At 39.6% G+C, this 27,517-nt stretch overlaps 1 protein-coding gene across 4 annotated transcripts in view; it reads right to left on the bottom strand.

Annotated features, from left to right (window-relative positions):
* nhsl2 (NHS-like 2) overlaps positions 1-27,517 on the bottom strand; it is a 161,039-nt gene that overhangs the window by 30,405 nt on the left and 103,117 nt on the right. For all 4 annotated transcript variants that reach the window (XR_006093406.1, XM_042400667.1, XM_042400668.1 and 1 more), the window contains exon 2: positions 18,704-18,949. Coding sequence is in view for 3 of the 4 variants with exons in the window: in XM_042400667.1 (XP_042256601.1) it covers positions 18,704-18,949 (246 nt within the window). In the remaining variant the exon portion in view is untranslated. The remainder of the gene's footprint in view (positions 1-18,703; positions 18,950-27,517) is intronic.

The raw sequence follows: 27,517 nt of genomic DNA, 5'->3' as shown, positions 1-27,517 counted from the left end.
CAACCTTTTCCTTCTACCTTCACCTCCTCTCGGACTTTCTCCCTCTCTCCCTCTCTCGATATCTGACTGTTTCTCCCTCTCTGGCAGCTTAGATGGCTCTCCCTCAGGCCATTGTAAACAGATTCCTAACCCCCACCTCCCCTTCTTTCTCCCTGCAGACACACACACACACACACACACACACACACACTCCCCCCTCACAATCCCTCAGCCAATCCTTTACCCCCAAAACACACTCCCAACTCACTCCCCACTCTCCACTCATCCCTAAAGCCCCCTAACACACACAAACACACACACACACACACACAAACACACACACAGAAACACACACTCCAGCACCATCCCGCTGATAGCTTTTAATGGAAAGGCAGTCAGTGAGGTATGGAGTACTGGGTTAAACTTGGTCTCTGGGACAATATGGATTCCGTCCTGGTGGCGTACGGTTGCTTAGCAACACAAGAGGGCGGGTGACAATGAGCGGTGCATGTCAACACCTCCTCAACCAAACCAACCCACCACAGAGGGGTTAATGTCAACTTCAATGTGTTGAAATGTAGTCGTAACTCTGACCCACACAGCAAAAATAAACGTGCTACTTGTAGCGTTTTAGCATAAATAGATAAATAACTCAACAATACACAAATAATTACCATAGCAACCAATAATTGAAAAGATTTTCACAGTGGGAGTGAGAAGTTTGTTTTTGCTTTATGGCACAAAAACAGAAAGACTGTGCTGTAAAACATCAATTTATCACCAAAAAAAAGTCTCAGTTGTGACCAAAATGTGACAAGTTTATGCTCTTAATTAACTAAGTGAAGGAATTTACTAGAATTTACTACTAATACAGAAAATTATCAACTGAATCTGCAGTTCTGCTCAGTTGTACAGACCAGTTTAGCGTCTTTCAGCTCAGTTTTCGTTCATTAGCATTGTTTACAGCCACAGAAGGCAGCTGTTTCTAATCAAAAACACTCTGATAAACCCAATGAATGCTACTGTACCTGCCTAGAAACAAACCAGTAATATATATTGGACTTACATTTATCAGGTGTCATGGAACGCCACTCCAAATTAACGCTAATTGTTGCTAACAGTTTGCTAACACACTGTTTTTACAGCTAGCTCCACTGCTCTCAAGTGGCCAAAAACTTATTTAATGCAAATTTAATAAATAATAAATGTAATTCTATTAGAAAATGGACAAAAACAAGTCATATACATGTGGAATATCCTCATTGCCCTCAGCCTTGTTGGTCATTATGTAGTTAAATAAGACCTGCTGAATTAGCTCGCCTTTATTTTAGCAACTACATTTCTGCAAAAATCCATATGGCAGAGTAGTAAAACATAATGGGTGATGACATCTGCTTTTAAACTCTGTGTGCTGTAACGGACGCTAAGCCTGGTAAACGCATTCAAACATGCAGGTAGTTTAGTCCACGGAAAGTTTGGCAGGTGTCAGATTTCAGCAAGTGCAGGCAACGTGGGAGTGTTTTGGAGCGGTGAATAGAAATGAATATACATCAGCAGCAGCACCACAAAAATACAAAAAACAGATAATGATGTGTTTTTTAACGAGGGTAGGCAGTCCACCCGCCCACAGATGTTGTGCAGTTTTTTAAAATGGCATTTGGGTTCATTGCTGTTGATATCTTCCTTCTGCTAAACTAAAAAAAAAAGTGCCAGATGCAGGAAAATGTCTCAAAGAGGAACTCACTTGTTCTAAATGCAACTATGCCTCTAAACTTCAGAAGAAACACAAGTCAGGATGTATTAAGACGATATACTAATGTATGTCAGTTGTCATTTTCAGCTCAGACAATGAGCATTTTGTAGGTTATCTAGTAGAGTTTGAAAGGGACATGTAGGTAATCCCTCTACTGAAGCAAAACCTTGATAATGAAACACTCAAGTGACAACTCTTCCACAGGACGAGTATCACACGTCGTACGTTGCTGCTTGTTTTGTGTACCTGATGTGACACCTAAATACAAATTTCCACCACATGTTGACGGTTAAGTTTTGTTCTCTTCTGCTTTATGTGGCAAATGCGGGCGAGGTGGAGTAAATGAAGGTCAGAAAGAGAGAGAGGAAGAGAGAGAAAAATCTGAAAGTGATGCACAAGACATAAGCTGACTGGGTGGTCGATTCGCTGCACAAGTTCGGATGGTTTGGATGCAAATTTATTAGAAAAGTTTGGGGACTTTTTTTGGGGAGCATGTGTGCCAAGTATGTGACTACGTAACCTGTGTCCTCTCAGCCCGGAGGCTAGCATTCCAGTGCAAACACAGACCAATTTAATCTGGTTGGAATCAATGCTCCCACAGGAGAAGTTTCTCATTAAGCCCAATGAGCATCATGTTGGCTCATGTTATCTTAGAAACAGTTAGTGTAATACGGCTGCAACATGACTCATGTTAGCTGAAGCAGATAAAGTATACTTGCATTTATTTGGCTCTATCTATTGACTTTTATAAATGCTTAATTAATCATTTATTTCACTTTTGACCTTCTGGAAAACAGCTGCAGGGCATCTAGAGCAAAATATACACCTGCAGACTTGATGTAAATGCTTTATTGATGACTTTATAACTGCAGAAGACTTCATAACTTTTGTTGTTGGCATATTGGAAAGTGGAAAACCAGTGAATTTACCTAAAGTTAATAACCGCAGAACTGATAACTTCTTTAAAAAGTAATAAACTCATTATCTTTTATTAAAAGAATAGCGCCAAGAGTTAGATGAGAAGATTGATGCCACTTTTGTGTGCACAGTTTGTAGCTGGAGCCAGCAGCCGGTTAGCTTAGCTTAGCATAAACAGTGGAAACAGAAGGGAACAGCTAGCCTAGCTCCGTCCAAGGCTAACACAATCAACCTGTCAGCCTTGCAGCGATGCCAAGACTCCCTGAGGATATCGCACCCTGCCAAGAAATATTCCGCACACAACCCCTCATAAAACCACTATTTGTTGTTTTTACTCTTAGGTATTTGTATGGATTAAACAAACATGTACATTAGTGAGCTTTAGAGGTGCTGTTTTGTGGATTTTGTCACCTTCTCCTGTTTCCTGTCTTTATGCTAAGCTAAAATAACTCCGCTGCTGGCTGTAGCTTTATATTGAGTGTACAGACATGAGAGTGGTATCAATCTTCTCATCTGACTTGCAAGAAAGTGAAAAATGTCAAACTGTCAAACTATTCCTTTAATGACTTAATCAGGTAGAGAGATTTTTCACAACGTAGCAACTCAAATTTGTTCCTATTAATGGCTAATAACTAAATACAAAGTGTTAGTAAGTAGTTGTCTAATAATAAAGCCAGCATATAAACTTTTTATGACTTGTGACTTTGTACCCAAAAAGCAACAAAGACCTTTAAAGGAAAAACTTCATAACCTAAAGTACTGTACAGTTACATAAGATCTTTAAATATACATGTGAAAGTTTCATTTTTGTGTTTCAGTGACTCTGGATTTCACTCAGATTTTTTACCAGTTTGTTCTTTGGAACCACTACCCTTCAGTTTGTAATTAAAGTTTGGACGTACTTATTCACGATGACTATATAAACTGAGAATTTGTTTGCTCACTGCCGTTTGCCAATATCTCAGGAAGCTATTAGACGTTGCACGTTGTAAGTACTTGCTTTAAGGAAACATATCCCTGGCTATTTGTATTCATAGAGGCATATTACACAACCAGTGCTCATGATAGAGAACTGTCTATTTTGCAGTGTTAAAAATAATTGATTAAAAAACTGCCTGACTGCTGCGTGCAAAAACAGCAGGATCAGCCGGTTGGTAAACAGTGAGCAGAAGCCAAAACTCATCTCATCCAGACTGCAGCGACCCAAAGAAGTGAGGCATCAGCAATACTCTGAAGACACAGGGGGTAAACAGACTGATAAAGAAGAGTAGGAGGAAGAGGTGGAGGAGGTGATGGAGTAGCAGATGGAGATGATAACGATGCAGAGGAGGAAAAACATGGGGGAAGAGAATGAAGAAGAGGCAAAGGAAGGAGACAAGGCGAAGAAAAAAGAAGCAGAGGGAGAAAAAGAAAGAGGCTGAGAAAAGAGGAGGAAGAGAGAACATGAGGATACGTGATGAGGAAGAAGCAAATGAAATATGCGAAAAGGAAAACTCATTAATGAGACAGAAGAAGACAAATTATCTGGAAGAACAGATAGAAGAAAAATGGCAAACAAACTGAGAAGAATGGAAAAATAGAAAGTGCAGAGAAAAGATAAATCAACACAGAGCAATAAGAAGAAAGAGGTTGGACACAGTAAAAATGATGAGGAAGAGGTAGAGAAAGAAGTATGTGGTGATAAAGAATAGGCGGAGGATGTATAGATGGAAAAAAAAGAAGAGAAGAAGCAGAGAAAAGCCAGCAGATGTAGGTGGAGAAGAAGAAGAAGAAAGGAAAGCACACAAAGGTAAAGATGAGGCAGTGGAAGAGGTAATCATGGAGAAAAGGGACAGAATAATAAAAAAAAAAAAGGTTAAGCAGGGACCAAAAAAAGACAAAGTAGGTGGAGGAATAAGAAGAACATGGAAGAGGAGGAGGAGGAAGAGGTGGAGAATTCACAAAACAACATAACACCAGCGAGGAACCAATCTGTCAAAAAAACTAACAGCACTAACAGGGACGGAGATGCTAGCAGAGTTGGCTCCGGACCGAAAGGTGGGTGACTGGGAGATAAAAATAGGACCCAACATGCTTCTGATTAATCTCACATCCAAAAGTGCCGAGGCTTCATTTGTTCCTGCAGCACACATGGTGAGTTAACACACTAACAAATAAAGGCACCACTATCTAATAAGGCATATTGCTTTATTCAGTGTTAATAAACAGTTTGTTTGAGCTTTAAGCTATAAGTCATTTATGAGAAAAAAAAACCTCTAGGGTGCCATTTGGTTGATATCCTCCTCCAAATTAACCCACTTTTTAGCCACTTTATTCAATTTTTTTTGCCAAACGTTACAGTAAAAGAGATTAATACCACTCAATTAGCTTAGCTTAGCATAAAGACACCTCTAAAACCCACTAATTAATACGTTGTGTCTTGTTTTTTGAATCCGAACAGTGATGTAAAGGGGAGTTAAGAGCTCCACAGTACTTACTGGTGGGAGCATTGACTTTCCAAAACCACCACAAGACCACAGAAGTGCTAGATGTCAAGAGTGTACACCATGTAATTCACTCTAAAACCACATATTTTATTCTAGTTAAGATCAAACGTATTCATTGGTGAGCTTTAGAGGTGTTTAGAGGTCTTCTGGCCTTTTTGCCAAACTAAGCTAATAGCCTCCAACTCTAGTTCTAACTCTTGGAAAGAAATGAAGATAATATACTATTTCCTATTTCCTTCAAACTACTTTAAAGAGGTAATTAAATTGACAAGGAAAGTTATGTAGGAGGAGGATTAAGCCAAAAGATTATATCACAACCTGGCAACCCAACCTTTGCTCTTGTAAATGGTTTATTACTGATCTGTTAAACATTAACAAATTACATTTTAAGAATTACAATAAGTACAAAACCTTATAAGCTATTAGAAACCGATACCCACATTTGTGTATTTAAAAACAGTTCTGAGGTACTTATACTTAACTTCAGCAATTTCATTTTATAGGCAAATATTGTTTGTTTTCAACTTGAACAACTACAACATTAAAATGTGGCTTCCAGTGCTTCCGCTGTAATAAAAATCCAATAATATTAAATACAGGAACATGCCAGGCAACACTATGCTGCTTATTCAATACTTTTACTTGTGATACTTTAAATGAATTTCACTTCTAATACACTGTTTTTACAATGTAGTATTGCAACTTTTACTCATGTTAAGGCTCTGAATTCTTCCTCCAGCACTGCTTATGTTACATTTTGTTATCTTACACAGCCACCTGCAGACTTACCTTGGCAGAGTTTTAAACTACGTGTTGTTTTCCTGTTAAAATCTTTCAAGTTTGAAAACAGCCACTATGATCGGTGCGCACTGACCGGCAGAAGCGGAGTCCAAAAGGCAGCAGCAGTAAAGCAGCGGAAGGAGAGGTGAAGGTAAACAGTTGTAGATCCATGCGTCAGATAACGGCCGAGCTCCACTGAGTGCAGCTCAGCTACATGACTGCAGGGTACTGTGGTGGGAAAACGAGGGAGGAGGAGGATGGGGGAGGCAGGATGCTATTGGTGTGCGGGGCGTAAAGGTATGCCAGTCACTCCCACTAATGCACACACACACATTCAGCAATTAAGGATGACCTTCCCAACCCCCTTCTTCTGTCCCGACAAGCAGGCCAAGTACTCATGCATCGCTAGCTGGTATATTGTGTGTGTTTGTGTGTGTGTGTAAATGAGTATATCACAATTAGGAGTTTATATGCTGTGAGTGCATAAATGTGTGTGCTTCAGTCGTAACCCAAAAATGTGTTCACATGTGGACATTTGTGCAACCTTAATGATTTAACAACTCAAACTTCAACATGTCTACGTGCACATATCTGCATCTTTCTGCGTCTGTGTGTGTGTGTGTGTATGTGTGTTTGTGTGTATACAGTGCACCCATTCACAGAAAAAACCCAACCACCCTTGACAATATGCAACCCGGTTGTGTCAAATTTGGGTCACCCTTTCTTCTCCCCTGTAGGAAGACAAAAGGGGGGAAGACAGAAATTAACAATACCCCTCTTTCACCGCAGCCGCCGCATTTGTTTGTCTGTGTACAGTCCGTGCACGGATATGCATGTGTGTGTCTGTGTGCACCCATGTGCATGTCATGTCTTCATCCTTGTGATTTAACATGCACAATTGATCAATCCATTACAGGGGAAAGGGGTTTGTGTTGTTAGCGGATGTCTGTGACCTAGAAGGACAGACTTGGCGGTTAGTGGCCTGGTTTATGTTGGTCATGAGAAACCGCAATGAGGGTTCTGATCCAATTATCGGGCTCTCCTTTATGCAGGCACAAATTTGGGCTGTAGCGCTTATCGGTTTTTCAAGAACTATAGTATTTGCAGATTTTTTCAAGCAAAGAAAACGGACTGAAAACATTTTCTGAGGGTGAAATTGCTTCTACAGTTTGAGGTCTTTGGTCTGAACTGACATGGGAGCTCAGCCACAGTGAAGTAGTTTGTTAAACTAAAATTCAGCCTGCCCTGAAGGTAATTTTCCTCCTGTTTTGTTCAGTTCCTGACTTATTTCTTTCACTTTCATTTTGACTTTTGTCCTTGAAAATCCTGTCACGCCTCAGCCTCACTGCTTTTATTCACAATCCTGTTTCAATCCCTAATAAGGGAATTTCCCATGTTCAACCAAAGAACCTTGGTAAGGCAAAAATACATAAGACAGTACTATAGGCCTCCATCACCTGTACTGGTCAGGGCTATGTGTGGCTGATTTTCTGAAATGTATCTTGAACAAATAACCAGGCCTTATGACCCTGGGTCGAAATTGTATCTGCATATAAAACAACTGTTAGATCCATACGTGACGCTTCTTTTTCTTGTCCTGCACTGCTGTCTTCTATCCCAAAGAAATCTGGTATTAAATGGGATCAGATATCCTACTCTCTGAAATAAGCTGCTTTTTTTAAAATGATCCCAGGTGGATAAAAGCACTTGGTCCAATACCAGCATATATCTGGTTGCCAGAATCATAATAAGTATGCTTGGTTTAATTCAAGGAAGCCATGGCAGCCTCAGGCTAGCCCAAATATTGCTAAACATTCAAACTCTGCAGCCATAAACCCTAGTCAAATCTGGCAACCATAGATGGTCCAGTATCAGCTCAGATTTGGTCCTCCAGCACTACAATACCAACAGAGTGGTGGAGTACACCAACACTGACTGGGCGTTAAGATCGAAAACAGCATTGTATTAGAAAAACACAAGGAGATGCACTGGTATAGACGTGTTTCTTCAGGCACCTGTGAGGTGATGATATACATTTAAGGAAGTCCAATTTGAGCAGGTCCATGACGCTGAAGGCTTCTCAGACACCAAAACAATAGACCACAGCAGTAATTTGATCCTCTGTTGCACCAGGTAGATGACAGCGTTGCCCCATTCATATCTACCAGCGTTGTGTGCTTGCATGTATTTGATTGGCAAATGCAAATGCATGATGAGTCAAATGTTGAGCCCCTCATTTGTATGGCGGAGCCCTCTGCTGTTGGCACCTCCATTACATCACAACATTTAAATCAATGAGGAAGCTTTTGTTCACATTGCGTTCATTTCTGTCCAAACACGACCTGAGAAACAATCAGCCTGACTTGGTTGACTTCCTGAAAATTGCTCTGACTTCTGGGAAACTTCTAGAAAACCACACCAATACAAGTTTGAACACTGTTGTTTACACTGCCGAGCCAACAATATGAAGGAATAATGTTTCATAAATTAAATGTAAACTGTTTCAAACATGCTCAGAATGAGCACTTTCTTATTGACAACAATCAGTGAATAACCATTCAGAACTATATTGTATTCAAGTTTCAAGTCAAGTTTTCCTTCACACTATATGAGTCTTGTAGAGAGTTTTTAAAAACTTTCCACAGATTCAAACTGGTGACATTTCCCTGAGGAGTCCACTCCTCTTACTGTACCTTCAGGCTGCTGTCACCTCAACCTCATGTTTGATCAACGCTTTGTTCACTCAAGATTTTGGCACGTTGGCTTATATGCAAATGCAGCTGAATCGCTGCATTTAAGTGTGTCACACTTCAGCCAGTATATGTGAAACTTCTCTAAAGCACCCCTAAGGAAAGAAACAAGACAGACGAGTTTGTCTTGCCTGATTTGCAGTGATGTCACTCCAATGAAAAGCTTTACGGAGAGAGAATCGGAAACAAAGAGACACTTGAGACAAACTGACTCTTTTTTTTCCTGGAGAGAAGTGCAATATTTTGTGGCTCAGAGGCAGACAGACTACCAGATTACAAAATGTCATTCAGTAATAAAAGTTCAAACAATCTATAAATGCTCTAAAAAAGGGCTCCCTTCACTGTCAAAGGTACTGCTGCCGGCTGTATTTCAGTGTGACAACAAGGACTCGTTTGAGGTCTCTATTATTGAGCCAGTCCTGGCCAAAAATGCTAAACGCCTGCTTAAATTTAATGCTGCGCTAACAAAACATTTGCATAAAATAATTGCACAAGTCATTAAAAGTGGCATGTACAATATTTTTCCATGTAGAGTCAGTTAGGGACTAAAAAGCTCTGTCAGTTCAAGTTCATATGAATCAATACAAGAATAAACAGAGTGATAGTATTTCAAAGAGCTCGGATGATGAGATCTTTAAAAAAAACAGCAAGTAACTTTAATCAAAACCATATTCCTAAAAAAAAAACATCTGCCTGACACTCAAATAACATGCATATTTTACAAGAAAGAGTTCAAAAGCTCTGTCATAATCACAATTACTCAACAGTGATTAATTTACAGACTCCTGAACATATTTGGGATTAAACTCTGCTTGTGAGATTATAAAATGGAAACCGCACTGTTTCTCCTGCATCAGCGCTCTGCACCTGATCAATGCAGCACCTGTTCGATAATGAGTGTTGACTACAGCAAAACCTTATCAGCCGGCGTACATCACAGCTAGCATTGACTCAGACCTTCTCTGACACAATTAAAGGGCCGCCGTGACATTTTATAGTCAAGTTAATGCAGACGGGGTGGAAACTTTATCAGGCCGCTTGCATCGCAGCTGGCATTGACTCAGAGCTTCTGTGACACAATTAAAGGGTTACTGTGACATTTCAAAGTTCGGCGGGCTATATCACATCACCTTGCATTGTCCACGGTGAGGAAAGGTTGCAGCATTGGCACTTGAAGTGAGGAGAGTGCTGCCGCCTCCGATAAGATACTATATGATCAAATGAAGCTTACTGATCCGGAGGGCAAAGAGAATAAAGGTAATAAAAGGTCACATTATCTACAATCATAAAAACAGACATTAAGACAGTCAATTTAATCATATTGAATATGTCCAAAAGTATTTGGACAGTCTCAGGATGTTTTCGGGGTTTGGTTTCTTAATGTTCAGTATGAACAGGAGGAATGTTTACAGCGAGGAAAACCTGTTTCAGTGTTCATCTGGGCGCCTGACTGTTGTTTTAAGACAGACTTGAAAAACTGTGAAGCTTTCCTTTAATTCAGATGTAGGGAAATCTTAATGCTACAACGTACGATGATATTTTAGACAACAGAGTTCTTCCAAATTTGTGGAATAAACACATTTGGGAAGGGTCCTTGTCTTTCTTTTAACAATGCTATCATGCACAAAGTCAGCTAAAGAAATGGTTCTCCCAGTTTGGTGTGGAAGTATTTGGCTGACCTGCACAGAGCCTCAACCTCATCTAACACCTTCAGGATTAACTGAAACACCAAAAGCAAGTCAGGCCTTATCACCAAAATCAATGGTCGACAGTCACTCATGTGTGTCATGTACAGGTCTTCCTGCACGTTTGGCCATGTGGTGTATCTAAAATCACACAAATACCTACAACAGGAATTGATTTTAGAAATAGATAACACTCACACATTCGGACACTCTTATCTCAGGCCCACTGGTTCCAGCGTGACCAAAAACAGTTTAGATGAGAGCTGTTGGCCAACAGTGAGAGCGTCAACATGTGTATCTCGAAACCCCTTCGCCGATCAAATGCTCTGAAGTGCTATCGCTCATCTTCATTTATTCAGCGGGTATCTCCAGTGAAGAGATCTGATTCCTAACTAAAAATCAAATATTCCACATACAAGTCTCAAAGCTGGGCTACTAATGTGCATGTAAACACTGTCTGTAGGTTACTAATACATCAATAATATTCTAGATATTGAAACTAAGATTTTCCAAACAGTTTCCTCCAGTTTCTTCATCATGTCGGACCTGCCAAAACTGCAAAGCCGCCCGGTGCAGCTTTGAATTAGTCGCTGATTCTTTTAACATGACACTTCAGAGGAGGAACTACTGGAGGAGTGATCAAAAAAAAAAAATCCTCTCATGCTTCATCCTCCCAGAAACTCTCCTCTAATCTAGCAAACTAACGCTTGCCCAACTATTCTCTCAACCTTCTGATCAGCGAAAAGGGAACAAAATCACATTTAACTGCATAAACGTTAACTCTCCCGGCAGGAGAAAACAGGAAAACAAGACGTTTTGAACAAAATGTTGACGTCTGCTATTTAAATTTGTTAACTCTGTTTGTCTTCAGTGTTAATACGGTGGACTATTAGCCAAAAACTTGTCAACAAGGCCTTCAATGAGTTAAGACAGCTGGCAGGATATATTAATAAAAACTTCAGTGCACAGTTAATAACACTAAACATAATAAATGCAAGGTGATGAGCTTATGGCCATGCATAAATAAAACTGTATTTATCACTATCATCCATACTGGAGGCTCATATTATATCCAATGCATCAAAATGAACGCTTTCCTAATGTTAAAATACCAAATAACTACATGTAAGTAAACATTTTACAGCCCTAAATTACTTCTGATAGGTTTTTTTTTGACACTGCCAATTAACGTGTCATAACAACACGTATAAAAATGATTAAATCAAAGCCGCGTGTAATGACGATGTAAAAACGAGGATTGTCATTACAGGTTTGGCTCTAAAAGCTGCCAAAACAAACCCAAAAAGCAAAATGAAGTGTCTTATTTGGCGAGCGAGCCGACACGAGCTGCCAGGAAAGCTTCACACTCACACTTACTCACAGATTGTCTACAACTCTAGTAAAGTTCTGCAAAAAAAAAAAAAAAAAACCCACTTCAACTGGAAATTTCATCATTAATGGAGGAGCCAAGCACTCCCAAAAAAAAAAGAGCAGACAGCGCTTAAATAGCAGAATTATGCAGCAGATTATAACTCATATAGAAGTAGGAGTGAAATCACGAACGTCTTTCTTCGTGGAATATCTCGTCTGTATAATTCAAACAAGAGTCACACTGTGAGATTGCAGAAAAAAACCTCTCAAAAAATATGTGTGAATTTGTAAAAAGCACATTTACCTGCATTAAAGAGGACGACAGGGAAATGTGTCGAGTGTTGAGGAGGTGGTGAAGTATGAATATTTGAGAGTCGCTTAATGGATTGTTGTAAAATTACAGAGCAAACAGCCAGACTGGCTGTAATGGATGACTCTAACTAAACTTCAAACATAAAGTTCACTGTTAATGTGAAGGAATAATATGAATATGTAGCTATTGATTAACAGAGTGAAGAGAACAAAATACACAATGCAAATCCGGCTTGCTGTAATGGAAAAGCATACATTAATATGCAGGGTCGAGTGCAGAGGAGAAGCAGAAGAAGAAGAAGAAGTGTGAATCTTCCTTTTATCAACTTATACAGAATACAATATATCTGCCTGCAGTGGAGCACAATACTGAGCTTTAAATATATAATATATTGCTGCCACACAGAGCAGAATATGAATATTTTAACATAGCAACCAAAAAAAAACTTTGATCACAAAATGTGCAGATCTCATTATGGTAAATCTTAATGGAAAATAGGAACTGTCTATAAAATGAGTTTCGATCATAATACAGGCTGTTAATAGGAGCCGATCGCTATTACAGTCTAAAATGTGCAGATTCTGCTCATAAATTTGAATGAAACTATAAGTCAGTGTGCAGCACAGAATAATACTGAGCTTGCAAGGTGCTGTGCTTAAAGGTTCCCAGTGGAGTTTTTGACCTCTCGTAGCACTACGGAGAGTTTTTTTACGAGCGAGTCGCCCCTTTTCTTTGTTTCATGCACGCGCGCGAGGATGCGGATAACGCGATATACAGTTCTACCGATCATTTCACACGATTCCCCCTTGATCTACAGGTGGCTGTGATGCTAGTTAAGCTAGTAAACACGTACGATGCAGGATTTAAAATACTTAATAAATGCGGTTTTGCAAAATGAGGAAGGAAATGGATTCAACACATTTGTTAAATCATCAGGATACACACAAACACAACAACACACAAGTAACAGTGAATGTAAACATAACTTTTGTTTGTTTACAGAAAAACTCCTCAGGGCACCTTTAAGGCATGAATAATAATTTAATTTATTTGTCTAGCAAATAGCAACTTTCACTTATTAAAATAAACATGTTAGAAAAAATGATATCCATACTTTACTGTTACCCAATAAACATTAAATGAGTCTAGAAACCAGAAAATAATGTTTTATAAGGAAGTGAATCCATCTGCATCTTAGGAAAATATTAAGTTACTGAACATAAATAAATGTATAAATATTATTACTTAGATTTAAGATTACATGTAACCAGTAACATTTTTCATTGTAACCACATTCTTGCTGGTGTATTACATCACATAATGGTAAATAGCCAAGGCTAATGACGATTACTGCACTGTTTTGTGCACCTGAATCTAATTGGGATTTTATAGCCATACTGGTGTCTAACAATAGAAATACAACAATGTATCTGTGATACCTTTTGGACAGAATAAACAAGCAGTGATAGAAGTGGCTGAAAGCTCATCTACAGAGCATAAAATAAACATTTATCCTGCTAAGTGGACGCCATATAAAAAGGTTCTGTTCTGCCCAGAAGTGTACGTCCAAGATCAAAGAAAATGTGATTAAAATATACATATTTCGTCCTCCTAACAGTGTCCAAATCAAACTTGTAACTTGCAAAATGAGATCATTTCCTTTCGCTTATTTTAACACATTTAACCGATAGAAAACAAACACCAGATTGCGACGCTTCAATGAGTTTCCCCTCCAGGACTTGCAAATGTGTTTAGAAGTTGGCGAGCGACAATCATTAGTAAAACAATCTCAATAGCAAATCACTCTAATGAAAAAGGCTCCGTGTTCATAAAGTAGAGAGCCAAAACTTCTGAATGTTTAATATTCATAATGAACAAGCTGGAAAATTACATTATACAAATCAATATTATTTGTTTGGTTTCTATTGAAGGGCACAAACTGATGTAAGGAGACTGAAAAATGACATCCAAATGCCTCAATATGTTGTATGTTTATGTTTATGTGGCTTAATGAATTACGACTCTTGTCCATCCGGAACGAATGCATGACGTTGTTATAAGGCCTCAAAACACAGTAGCGGAAAGTAACTAATTACATTTACTCAAGTACTGTACTTAAGTACAATTTTGAGGTACTTGTACTTTAGTATTTCCAATTCATGCTACTTTGTACTTATACTCTACTGCATTTTAGAGGGAATTATTGTATTTTAATCCATTACATTTATTCCACAGCTATAGTTACCAGTTACTATTCAGATCAATATCTTATACGTAAAACATGTTATCATCTTTATAAAATAACTATAAAATGGCATTCTTATAGATTAGACTACCAAAACTGTGAAGTTTAGATTAGCTTCATGTTAAAAACTTTACAATGCTGCTTGCATGTACATCAATCAATGTCAATAAATGACTATTAATATTCCAATAATATATTCATATTAAAAATAACACTCTAAATGAGGACAGTTTGCATTATAAGTACTCTAACTTTGATACTTTAAGTACATTTTGCTGCCAATACTTTATGTAAGATTTTGAATGGAGGATTTTTCACTTGGAGTATTTTTTACTTAAGTAAAAGATCTCAGTGTCACTGCTGTCAAAACCTCAAAAAGAGAAGGTTGTAGGAGGGGAGATGGATCTGTCAGTAAAGTGTCTGACTTTGACTTGTGAAACTTCTTTTCATTTCCAGTTTTTTAACAGCCCAACGTTGACTTCTTTTAACCGGGAACACGACCTTTTCCCCAAGTAGTTATTTTTAAACCCAAACCGTGACCTTTCCTTCACCTCACACAAGTAGTTTTTGTGCCTAAACCAAACTAAACTCTCACCGTAACAGTGGCAGATCAGGAAATGTGCACTAAAAACACAATATGACACTAATACGAGTTGCTTTTTAAAGGCAATGACATATTTTGGTGTTTAGTTTGGATGACTTGTTGAATGTAATCCTCACGATTAAATCATTACTTACACATTAATTGCAATTAAAGACTTACTTATTAAATCAAATTTGCTCATTAAAAGAAAATTTGCACAATCAAGAATAGAAATCCATCTTATGAAGTCCCCCTCGTATGCTAATCTTTCTATGGTTGGGGTGTTGATGATGAGAAAGGAACGCCGGCCAGATTTCATCGTTGCCCACTTAACAGCAACAGTGAAATAAATCTCGCCGCCCGTGTAAAGCCAAATCTCGGCAGCAAAACGCAGCAGATCTGTCTAACACCGGAGGACAACAGCCAGCTTCATAAATATGGAGGGCAGAGTGTTGAGGAGTGGGAAAGAGTATGAATATTTTACTGAGCTGAGGCCAGTGGGAGACTGATGGTGAGGATGGCCAGAGAGAGAGAGAGAGAGAGAGAGAGAGAGAGAGAGAGAGAGAGAGAGAGAGAGAGAGAGAATACAGCTGGTTGCTTCAGTGTTATATAACACACACCCAAGCAGATGGACACACACGACACAAATGGACACTGGTATACAAACTGAAAACATACACAGGAACATACTGTTCGTGTGAGTCAGAAGCACACACACACACACACACACACACAAACACACACACACATAGGCAGCGATTAACACATAAACACAAAGAGATATAAATGAACACAGACAACAAAAAAATATGAATGGCTACACACACACACACACACACACACACATATTCTCTGTTTGTAACACACACACTCGTTGGTGTTGTCCACCCACGACTGTGCTTGAATTCATCCATCTTATTTTTCATCATACACAAGAAGCCAGCATGCCTGAGACAATATAACTGGCTTAATACACACACACACACACACACACACACACACACACGCAGTATTAAGACATAGCAGTGGAGAAAAAGAGAAAAGAGACAAGGAGAGAGATGTAGGAGGCGACATACTGTACAGCAGCTGCACACACACAAACACATTCAAACAAGGAGAAAGTGGAGAAAGAAAAACTCAATTTTTAACATCACAAAAATATAAAATATCTGCAGAAACTTTAAACTCCTGAATTGCTGTTTTATTGTTTGTTTTGAAAGTCGACGCCTGAAAAAAATGTTGCTTTTTGTGACTTTTTGATTTCAAAGGATTTAAAAGGATAAAGCTGGTGACATTTTATATTCTTCTTATTGGAATCAAATCCCATAAAAGGACCAAAACCTGCAATAAATTGATTCTAAGTATCTGTTTGTGTAGCAAAAGTCTGATATAGCTTATTCCTCTGTGCCATAGAGCTTCATTATTCTCCATAAAGTATTAAAAGCACATAAGTAGGACTGAGCGATAAGGCAAAAAAAAAAAAAAACCTCATTGACCTTTTAGTGAGGCTGTTATTGGATGCATATTGTCACCTCCAGATGCTTCAATTAAGCAGAGACATCCACTTTAATAATTAGCTTCAGCACAAGCAGGGCAGAAACTGAAAGTCCGCTAACTACTCTCAGCTCCTCCACTCTGCTCCCGCTGTTTCATTATCTTAACATCAGCCTTCAAACTAGAAACCCATCCAGCTGTTAGCGGTGACCAAGCTGCAACTACGACAGCTCGAGGCTGATGCACGATGCGGAAATATAAGTTAAAGTGCAATGCCGCCGATGGCCGCTAGATCCTGAACGAATCATCATGGTCTCAATCGCTAAATTCAGGCCCTCTAATATGTGTACTGGTGAAAATTGGCTTCACACTGGCTCCAATGCAAACTCGTAGGTGATGTCACACCTCGCTAAGTCCATCTTTATACAGCCTACAAAGACAGATTGAAAAAAGTGGAATCCGCACACCGTTCAGTTTACTATAATGCCGTCGCTTCTGTAAATAAATCTGTATCTCGTCAACAAACAAAGTGAGCGAAGAGACTTATTTCAGCATCTCTAGGCGACATTGGAGTCAGATAGCTGTTAGCTTCCTTGAGTGACAAATGGTAAATGGACTGTACTTGTAAAAGCTCAAAGCGCTTTTACACTACGAATCACATTCATCCATTCATACACTGAACGGGTACAGGGGCTACCATGCAAGGTCCCTACCTGCCCGTCAGAGGAAATCTAATCGTTCATACACATTCACACAACATCAGGAGCAATTCAGCGTTAAGTATCTTGCCCAAGGACACATCGACATGCGGACTGGAGGAACCGGGAATCAAACCGCCAATCTTCCGGGTCGTCATTAGTGGACGACCCGCTCTACCTCCTGCGCCACAGCCGGTGTGTATGTACTGTAAGTATTCAAGTCACAGTTCACATGAGTTACCCAGCTATCATCTACGTTACTTTTTAAGGGAATATCAACTTAATTACTACAGTTTAGACCTGTTACACATGATGCAAAAACAAAACCATCAATTCATTAAACAGCCACACTGTTACACTGTATCTGTTCAGCTGCTGTAAATACTCTCTGGAGCACCAAATGTGTATTAATCCGCTGCTGAAAACAACAAATACTCTATATTTACTTTTGTTTTAATGGTATTTTTGAAAGTCTGCAGTGCCCAGATATATAACTAAATATTTAAGACTAATTCTGTCTTCATTAGGAACCAGTGAGCTTGGAGTCGAGCACCACAGACAGGGATGTACAGAGAGACGGACTAACACATTGTTGGTTTTGGTCTTTGGTTTCTCTTTATCTAAATATGCTGTAAACAGACGAACTGTGACATTATATTTTTGATCAACAAGTGAAGTGGATAAAGTGATTTCATTCATTCATTCAGTCTCTCAGGTGTATGTTCAAGGTTGTCTTGCTGCCACTCAGCTCCCACTGGTTCATTCAGCTAAAAAAAAAACAAAAAAAAAACTCTGATTGTTTTAATGGAAAGGCCGGGCAAAGGGCGAGACGGCATGAGTCACACAGAAATAAAGAAAGAAAGAGAGAGAGAGAGAGAAGAGAGGCAGAGAGGAAAAAACCGAGCGAAACAGTGGTACCTGAGAACAAATGGAAACCCTAGTTCCCCTGAGTGCTAATTTGCACACACACACACACACACACACACACACACACACACACACACACACAGTCTCCACAGACAGAGCAGCATCTTCCATAAACAAGAGATTAATATTAAAATGAGAATGACAGCGCTCCACCTTAAAAAACACGAAACAAGACAGAGTAACAACTAACTGAAATGTAAACACAAAGCCTCTTTCTACACACACACGCACACACAGTCACACTTATCAACAGTGTTCATCCATCCAAACACACACACACACACACACACACACTAACAGATACAACCTTAAATAACAACCCTGCAAGGTGAATCCAACACACACCATCAGCAGTGCACCTATGAGCTAAACACACACACACACACACTCTACACTACAATATAAACACAATATATCAAGGAAAACCTAACACACACACACACCCTCTCACACATCATATCTGCATGCTAACACACACACACACACACACATTTAAGGCGGTCGACACACACCCATGTCAACGCAGTTCAACGCCACCACACACGCATGTAAACACTTTTCCCACCCACCTCCCGCTTCTGCTTCCATGCCTTTCCCACCCACTCAAAACACAGCACACACTCTCACCCACACACACACACACACACACACACACGCACACACACACACGCCTTCCATCCATCCATCCAATCCCTCTCTCCTCCTCTCCATCCATCCTTACCTTGCAGCAGGCTCTGGAGGTTGAGCTGCGCCTGCTGGTGCAGCTCCTCGACACACTCAGGCCTGCTCCACGAGCCGAACACGTTCACGCTCTGTTGCCATGGAGACCTGAAGTGGGCCGCGCCGCCGCTGCTGCTGCTGCTGCCTCCTCCTCCGCCGCCGCCGCTGCTGCTGTGGTTGCCGTCGCCGTGGCTGCTGTTGCTGCTGCCGCCACGCCTGCTGCTCTCCGCCTCTAGTCCGCTGGTGGCTGGGAGGAGAGGTGGGAGGAGGAGAGAGAGGGAGGAGGGAAAAATGTTGAGAGGAAGTGATGGATGGAGGGAGAGAGGAGAGAGGAGAGAGGAGAGAGGGTGGGGATGAATGGGGGGGGGGAAGGAAGTGAAATAAGGACGGGAAATAAGATTATTGGGAGTGAGGTAAGGAGGGAAAAGGAGGAAGAAGAGAGAAGAAGAGGAGAGAAGGGAAAAAATGACAGGAAAGGATAGATGAAGGTAGATGGAGGGTGAAAGAGGAAAAGAAGGAAGGGAGGAGAAGGAGGAGATAAAGAGGGAACAAATGAGAAAAAAGAGAGAGATAGGAAAGGGATAGAGGAGGAGAAAAGAGGGGATGGAGGGAGGAGGAGCAGAGAGACAGGAAGAGAAAAATCACACGTAAATAAAAATGTATGAATTTGCATAACTAATACCCAGAGACGTAGATTACATAACGCAGTGTGTTGTCAGGGAGAACAAGGACCGAGGAGGGAAGGAGGGAGGGAGGGAGGGTGAAAGAAAGAAAGAGGGATTAGGGAGAAAAAACGAGGGAGGGATGGACGGGCAGAGAGGTAGAGAGCAGATTTGGAGGGAAAACAGGGAAAGGGATCGCTTAATTAGGAGAGGGGGAAAAGGAGTAGGAGGAAGATAGAGGGACGGTTGGTTACGGGAGGCGATAAGAAGAAGGAGAAGGGGGAAGGAGGGATTAGGGCAGGGAGGTATGAGAGGGAAAAAGGAGACAAAGAGGGATTGTGGCATTAGGGAGAGAAAGAAGAACAAGAGTGGGAGGAGGAGAGAAAGAGGGATGACATTTAAAAGGGAGAAGAACGGGAGGAGAGGAAGGTAGAAGAAGAGTTTGTGTGATTTAAGAAAGAGGCTGGGAAAAAAAGGAAGGGAAGGGAATGTCGGCCCCCGTCACTGTCAAACCTCCAACACAAACAGACAATCAAAACAAATCAGCCCGCGCGATCGCAAATGGCCATTCAATGTCGACATGAATGAGGTGTCGCCTTGAATCAGCGCTGATGAAATAATTTGACACATCCAGCAGCTGATAAAACATGACTAACAAACACAGGAAATCCCAGACGTGACAGCAGCCGGTGTCCGACTGAGCGGTGAGCTTTAATAGGAAAACTTTTCATGGGGGGGCGGTTGGAGGTAGACAGATATCGAGCTTGTTGTCACCTCTGATGCGGGGTCACGGCAATGTCAAGTGATCATACTGTAAGCTAGAGTAGGCAATCAGCATTATCGCAACAAAAAAAAATGAGATGGGAAATTCTCCGCTATTTAGTGAGCCTGCAATTTATTCGGTGGTAACGATTGCTTAAACCACTCGCCAAACTTATAAAACTGATAATGGACTATAGTGGCTGTTATGGTCCAAGTTCTTAAGGCCACTTAACCGTAAAGTATCTCTGGTTTGATTGGTGTTCCACTGAATTAAATCCAATTTGCTTGTGAAAACCCGATGTGCTCTCAAGTCCACGGGAGGCAAGGAGAACGAAAATGTGTTTGAAAGGTACATTAAGTCTGGTACATTACTGACTTGATGTTGTAACACGCACATTATTACCCGCTATCTCATGTATATATGGTCCAAAGCTTGTTTTGCAGATTCATTCGGAGTCACATCTTAGCACCTGATACCATCAAGCATCGTGCGAGACCAGAATAGTCACTGACATTGTTTTTTTTAAAGGGGATGTATCATGCACATTTTTTTAGGTCTATATTTATATTCTGGGGCTCTACTGGAATATCTTTACATGACTGACAGTTCAAAAAACCTCTTTATTTATCTTATTCTGGCTCTTTATGCAGCCCCCTCAGTTCAGCCTCTGTCTGAAATGAGCCCACTCTGTTCTGATTGGCCAGCAGCTCCGGAGGCTATGAAAACACAACAATAGTAGTTGGATTTCATTTATTTTTCTCATTCTTTACTCAAATTGTCAACTTCTCGAATGCATCTGTACAACTGACCACGTCAGCTCGTCAGTAAAGATGTTGAAAGGTTGAAGCCCTGGTTTTTGACTTGCAGGGAGCATTTTTACATACGTTCACATCAGGTTTTGGACATTTGACCATGCTTAACATAAACATCCGACATCATAACAGCATATAAATGACAGAAAATCACAAAAAGCATGATATGTCCCCTTTAACAACTGGAAATAACACACGATAAAATGTTCTAAGTAGACATGTCTGGTAGCCAAAGGCTAAGTTAGCTAATGGTTTTGTAATGTAATTTAAGAAATAAAGGCAATATGTCACAAAAACAATGGGTGCACTTACACACAAGTATCCTACTGTAGTTATGATCTGGTTTTTAGAGTATCCCAGTCATATGTGTGTAAACATTATATCCTGATTTCAGAAACCTGGTTAAGACCCTGTCCCAGTTTTGAGAAACCAAGATATGCTGGCTGTATTCCATGTGTGCAGGTGAGTTGTCAACTCAAAGTAACATAGTAGTTAGTCCGTAAAACAAAATATATGATGGCAAATGATGTGAAGATGAAACCAAATGATGTTCATCCTCAACTGTTGAAGTAACTCTCTCTCTCTCTAGACTTTTGAGTACAGAAATGTCTGAGAGTGTCTGAGATGTTGAGGAATCAAGACACACCTGCACACAGATGATCAGAAACCTGGATACTGTTACAATCACATGAATAACCAGGTTTCAATGTTTCATGTAAACGCATATATCCCAAATAAGATCAAAAACAGGATGCTGTGCATGTAAACATACTCAATAACTGCCTGTTTTGTACCAAATCCAACGTCTACAGGAGATTGTACAAGTTAAATAGTTTCAAAAATAGACCAGACTAAATTATCTGGGTATATCATGAATATAGTCTCACGCTGTAGAAGTCCACCGCCTTACTTAATTACACCTTACTGTCTTTAGATAATGAGATTTTACAAAACATCCATCTTCCAAAACAAACCAAAGCAGGTATTTGTCTCTCAGGCTGCATTTCAAGTAAAACTCAATCATTTTTTTCAGTTATATAACATTAAATGAGCTTCAACAGCAGAACAACGGTGACCAAATTAAAGTCAGGTTGATCTGCCCTTTGGATGAGACAAACCGCCCTGTTACAATAAGGTAATTTCCTACGACACAAAGAATACAGTATGTGTCCATATCAGAGTGTTCCTGGGCACAACAATGAAGCACCGACTACCACTCGGGATAAAATGCTCCGGATGAGATCCTCAGCTGAGCACCCAAAAAGCCTGAATTTAAATATCATCTCCGACATGTGTGTGGGAAGTCTCTCTGAGACGAACATGCCGAAACTATCGGAAAAAAAGAGAAAACTTCGTTAAAATTTAAAGAACACTTAGTTCCCAGCAGACAGGCGTACAGATTCTGCAGCGAATCCACCGGCACTATCACGTCTTGTTTGCTCTGGAGCAACCGTCTCCTCTCAAAAAAAAAAAAAAAAAAAAAAAAAAAAAAACCCCGTACCGTACTGTATGGAATCACAATTTCACCCTCCCAGCTACCGGCTTCATCTTCCTAAGCTGCTTTCACACAATCGGCTCCCACCAGAGAGAGACACTGTTTATGATACAGAAGTGCATGTCAGTTAGCATCAGCCGCAGAGAGGAGAACAAAGGCGATCATGCATGATTTATAACGTACTTTAGAATAGACTTACTGTATATTCTTACCATGGAGCCTCTTTTTTATTCATTTTTTTAAATATTTTGGAGCCTTAAACCAATTCATTTTGGGTAAGTCTACCACTCGTACTTTTCCATTGTTTCTCTTTTAAGCTGATCTGTGTTTACTGGGTGTATGTATTCTGATGCTCCGAGCCAAATATCCCATTAGGGTACTTGAGTTTGACTTAGACGCTCACCCAACTGATTATACTTTTTTTAAAATTTCAAGTCTGCAGTATCTCAAGCAGAGATACAAACTTTTTCACAAACCCACCTACTCTATGTGTCGTGACTTGGATGATCAAAAGTATTTCTTTACTTGCTGGAGTATGAAAAATGAATGAATGATCAAAAATGAGCTGTCATCACCCCTTGAAAACATCAATCAACTATAAAATGGCACATTTAAGAGTAATTAAGGTACTTTGTTAAGGCCTACAAGTAATTTACATCCACAGAATATTTCTACAGACTGGATTCTCTTTAACGAACACATTATTTCTGCATTGATCTATGGTGCTTTGGAAAGAAAGTCTACCCTATATTCCAACAAGTCCTCCAAATTAAACGACCAGATACGTTTTTTGACCATGCACTCCAGAACGAAGGATCTGGCGCCCAACAACAGCATAGTTTATCTGTGCTTTCCAAAACCATTACAAATCAAATGTTTTTATGATGTGACAACACTGTAGTTAACATCTGGTTTGGTTTAGGCACAAAAACCACTTGGTTAGGTTTAGGGAAATATCATGGTTTGGGTTAAAATGATCACTTTGGTAAGGTGAAACATGTGGTGTTGGAAAAAGCTACTATTTCCATCTCAACTGCGTCACTGCTCCAGGTCAAATCATTTCTGGGAGACTGACATTACAACCTACTGTGTCGTGTTTCTTGGGAGAAGAGTCTCACATATTCCCCATTTTTTTGTCAGTGAGAGGACATGAAGGAGTGAAACTGCGACTAGAAGCTGCAAGAGTATCTTTAGTGGACATTTACTGCTTCATTTGTGGCACTATTTAAGTGGCGTGTGTGCAGCATTTTAAAAAGACGCTCAATTGATGCCAGATGATTGCAGCCTCACTGACTTTTTGAGAGTCAGGTCCTTTGATATCGTTAGCATGCGCATCAGATCTTTTGTAAGATGCTGGTTGACACTCAGGCATTTTAAGTCACTCTTTTAAACAACCATTCAGATGTTTGGTGAGAATCCTTACGTTGTGTAAGGAAACGAAAGGGTCAAACGTCAGAGTGTTCAAGTTTTTCCAATGTAGCACTTTGACTGTGGCTATTAAAGAGACACATTTTGTCCCTGCCATGCTGTAACAAATGTGATGTGGTGTTGAGTGCTCACTGGGAACATCTTTTTAAAGCACTGACTTCCTTTTCTCATCGTTTACAATAGAAAGAACGCACTCTTAAGATCGCTCAGAGCAGAACAAGCACCTAAACTGGGCGCTGAAAAAATAAGATGCTCCAGCGTTAAGAAAAAAGCAATGCACATCAGGTTTTATATAGCTACACATAAAGGAGAAGGCTACAATGTAAATGTGAAAGAATATATGTGATGTTATTTGAGTAAGACAATTTTTTTGTTAATTTTTATTTAATTATCTTTAGACAGAACAAATTAGCGAGAGTGATTAGGGATTTTGGACGCTGCGCTGCTGCAAAAGTTGCTGCAACCAAGTTTGATTGGTCGCACCAAACTTCTTAAAATCACAGCAGGAATGTCTTGATGTGTGTTATTAGGATGCTCAGCTACACTTTACTTTTAACTTAACAGTCGTTAAGTCTAATATTGAATTTTTTCAGATGTGGGACTTTAAAAAGTTAAATATATGATCTAGTGTGTATGTGGGTGAGAGCTTGCAGGTGTCTATTTGGGAGAGTTAGGTAATACTGTACCTGCTAAAGTCACACAAGCCTCAGGAGTCTCTGAAAATGTGGCACAAATTACTGTAAATACATAATTTAGACGGAAAGAAAGAGAGGGGGAGAGAGTGCTAACTACCTCAGGTACTGTCATACCTTTGAGACATCACTGTTACTGTGGCTGTGTGCTACTGTTCTCACTGCACATCAAAACAGCAAGGAGTCATCATCTACCTAACAAGGTTTTTCACAGACTAGAAGTCTCGTAGGACTCAGGATGAAGTCCAGAACCACCACCAGTGTGGCAGTGTAACGACACATCATGTGGTGTGATTACTACCAATAGGAAGCACTGAAGCAGGACATCAACCAGATCATTAAGCAACTGGTCAAACAAAATGACCAGGACTGTGGATTGTTGGTTGAAAAATTCTGGGTATTTCACTACCTAAATAATAAGTTTCTACTCACCATGACAGCTACAAGACATTTAAAGAACACAACCTTTCACCTGACATAAGACCGCAAAAGAGGACAGCCTGTCACCTGATAGAGGGTCATAAAAGAAGACAACCTGTCACCTCAGACACATGTGATGTATGGTAGCCATGATGTGCCGAGCTGTGGGCAAGCTCTGAAGAAATATTCTGCTTTTGACGGGTGTTGACACTAGAAAATAGGAATAAGCTTTGACACCACAACTGATTACATCAAAAATAAGAGGAGTAGCTTCACAATCAGATAGAAGTCTAACAATTAACTGGTTGAGAATTATTTTGGACCAATAAGCAAATTATAATCAGTGGTATGATTATAATGACCACTGCCATAAAGCCTAAGCATACACCTGTTGTTGAGAAATTCAAAAATGTCTGCTATTGCTTGCTAGTTCAAACTGGCTAACAAAGACAACCAGCTATACTGAGAATTATGTTAGCTACTGTTACAACTAGTACCTGTAACTAGTAAATGTATTTTTTTTTTTTTGCATTATTGTGTCAAATCTTTAGTTAAATGCTTGTTCCTGGTAAGAAAACACTAGAAACATAAGAAAATAGCTGACTCATGGTCTGAGCAGGACTAGCTAAAAAGTTAAACTAACTAGCTAGCTAGCTAGATAGCTTGTGAACATTAGCCAGAGTAAACAACCTGTTACTCTGTCCGCTGAAAAGATAACAGAGTAGTTAGCTTGTTAATTTGACTGTCTGAATTAACGCTAATTAATAAGCCTAGCTTTTGTCTAGCTGTAAGTGTTAGCTAGCTACCTGAGAGATACAAGAAAACAAGAAGGAGCTCTTTTCTGCTAAGTAAATTGACTGTGCCTCACATTGTTTTCCCAACATTAAATCAGGACACTGGTTGTGAGTTATCACTTTTGTAAATTATCCCAAATTGTGTCTGCATGAACTGCTCCTCTTTGTAAAAGTGTGATAAACGTATGCTAATTGTATGCTGATTAATGCACTGTCAAAAAGTCAATAGCAGTTGGTTAAGACAGTCGCTAATTGTGTAGGGCCAAATCAAATGTTCCTCTCACAGAAAGCAGCTGGCAAAAAAAGGAAACCTTTTACTAAATAATAGTGTTGTGACAAAACAACTATCAGGCTAGGACCTTTGATGAGTGTTTACATTTATAAAAGGCATCTTCTTTACATGGGATATGAACACTTGAACCTTGCACTGCTAGCATACTTTAAATAACTGACAGCAGGCCTCTGGGGAATATTTTCCAAGATTAATCTCCAAACAACTTCAAATATTAGTTTTGGGTCAAACATATTTAAATAAAAGTGTTTTCTGTGCTTCCTAAATGAGAATTCACATTTCAAGAAAACAGTACAGTCACAATTTGACTGCTGTCTTTTTTAAACAGGTATAACTGTGTTTTTGTTGTGTTGTCACAGTCATGAGGACTGTCTGACCTCAAAAGACTTTCAGTCGGCGTAGAAATCAGGGTGATGATGGATCTGACTGTTTTGACAGATACAAGAGACAGAGGGATCTTTAGGGAGGCTCGTTTCCTTTGAGGTTAACAATTAATTCTTGATTAAAAGATGAGCGACACACATATACACGGAGTGCTCTTCAGCGGAGAATGTCACTCTTTTTCCTTCCTCCCTTATGTAACCACGGTGGCATGAAAAGGAAAGGAATATAGAGGGACTGGATGGAGGAGAGACACAAGCCTCTGGGCATCACTGGGCAGATTTATAAAAGAAAAACTCAATCTCCACAGTCCCTTTGAGGGAAGGGAAAATATGGTTTTGGAAAGAAATGCAAGCCATAGACAGTGTGGTTTAGTGTTCAGAGATTAAGTGTGAACATGAATGTCAGATTTAAGTTCAATCCGCACAAAAGCCAATATGCTGAATGGCTAAATAGACCTGAATAGATGAGGCTCTTTTTTATGTAAAAAGGCGTATTTTTCAGTTTGTTTTGTTTTTATAAATCAAAGATCAGTCAAATCAATCAAAGAATATTAAAAGAAAATAAATAACACAAAAATCTGGGTTAATATTGCAGTATAAAAACACTACAGGCAGTGCTTATTTTTGGTGGAAATCAGTATAAATCTAAAAAGTGTGAGTTTTCTGTTTACAATATTTGCAGGCATATGCACATTTATATCATACTCTGACATCCAAGAGGATGTTGAGCTGAATTTTAAGGTAATAATCTCTCATATATAACAGGTTTTAAGGTCGGCTAGCAAGCTAGTTGAACAAAGAGTAGAATTATCAGCCTAGGTGTAGTTACTCATTAAGAAATAAAACAGTTTTTACATTGTATTATCTGGAGAATTTCTTTGTTTAGGTGTTTTACATCGACCTTGCTGAAATCTTAAGAAGCATTTTGGAAATACAGTGAAACGTCTTACAAAAGTCCAGCAGATTGGTTTAATCTGCCTTATTACTTAGAGCAGCAGTTCCCAAAACGAGGCATTGCAGGGGAGAAAAATGTGGAGAGGAACTAATTCATTTCAACTGATTCGTTTGGGATCA

Source organism: Thunnus maccoyii, chromosome 22 (assembly GCF_910596095.1).
Source record: "Thunnus maccoyii chromosome 22, fThuMac1.1, whole genome shotgun sequence".
Taxonomy (NCBI): Eukaryota; Metazoa; Chordata; class Actinopteri; order Scombriformes; family Scombridae; genus Thunnus; species Thunnus maccoyii.
This window is presented reverse-complemented; position numbering and strand designations above follow the sequence as displayed.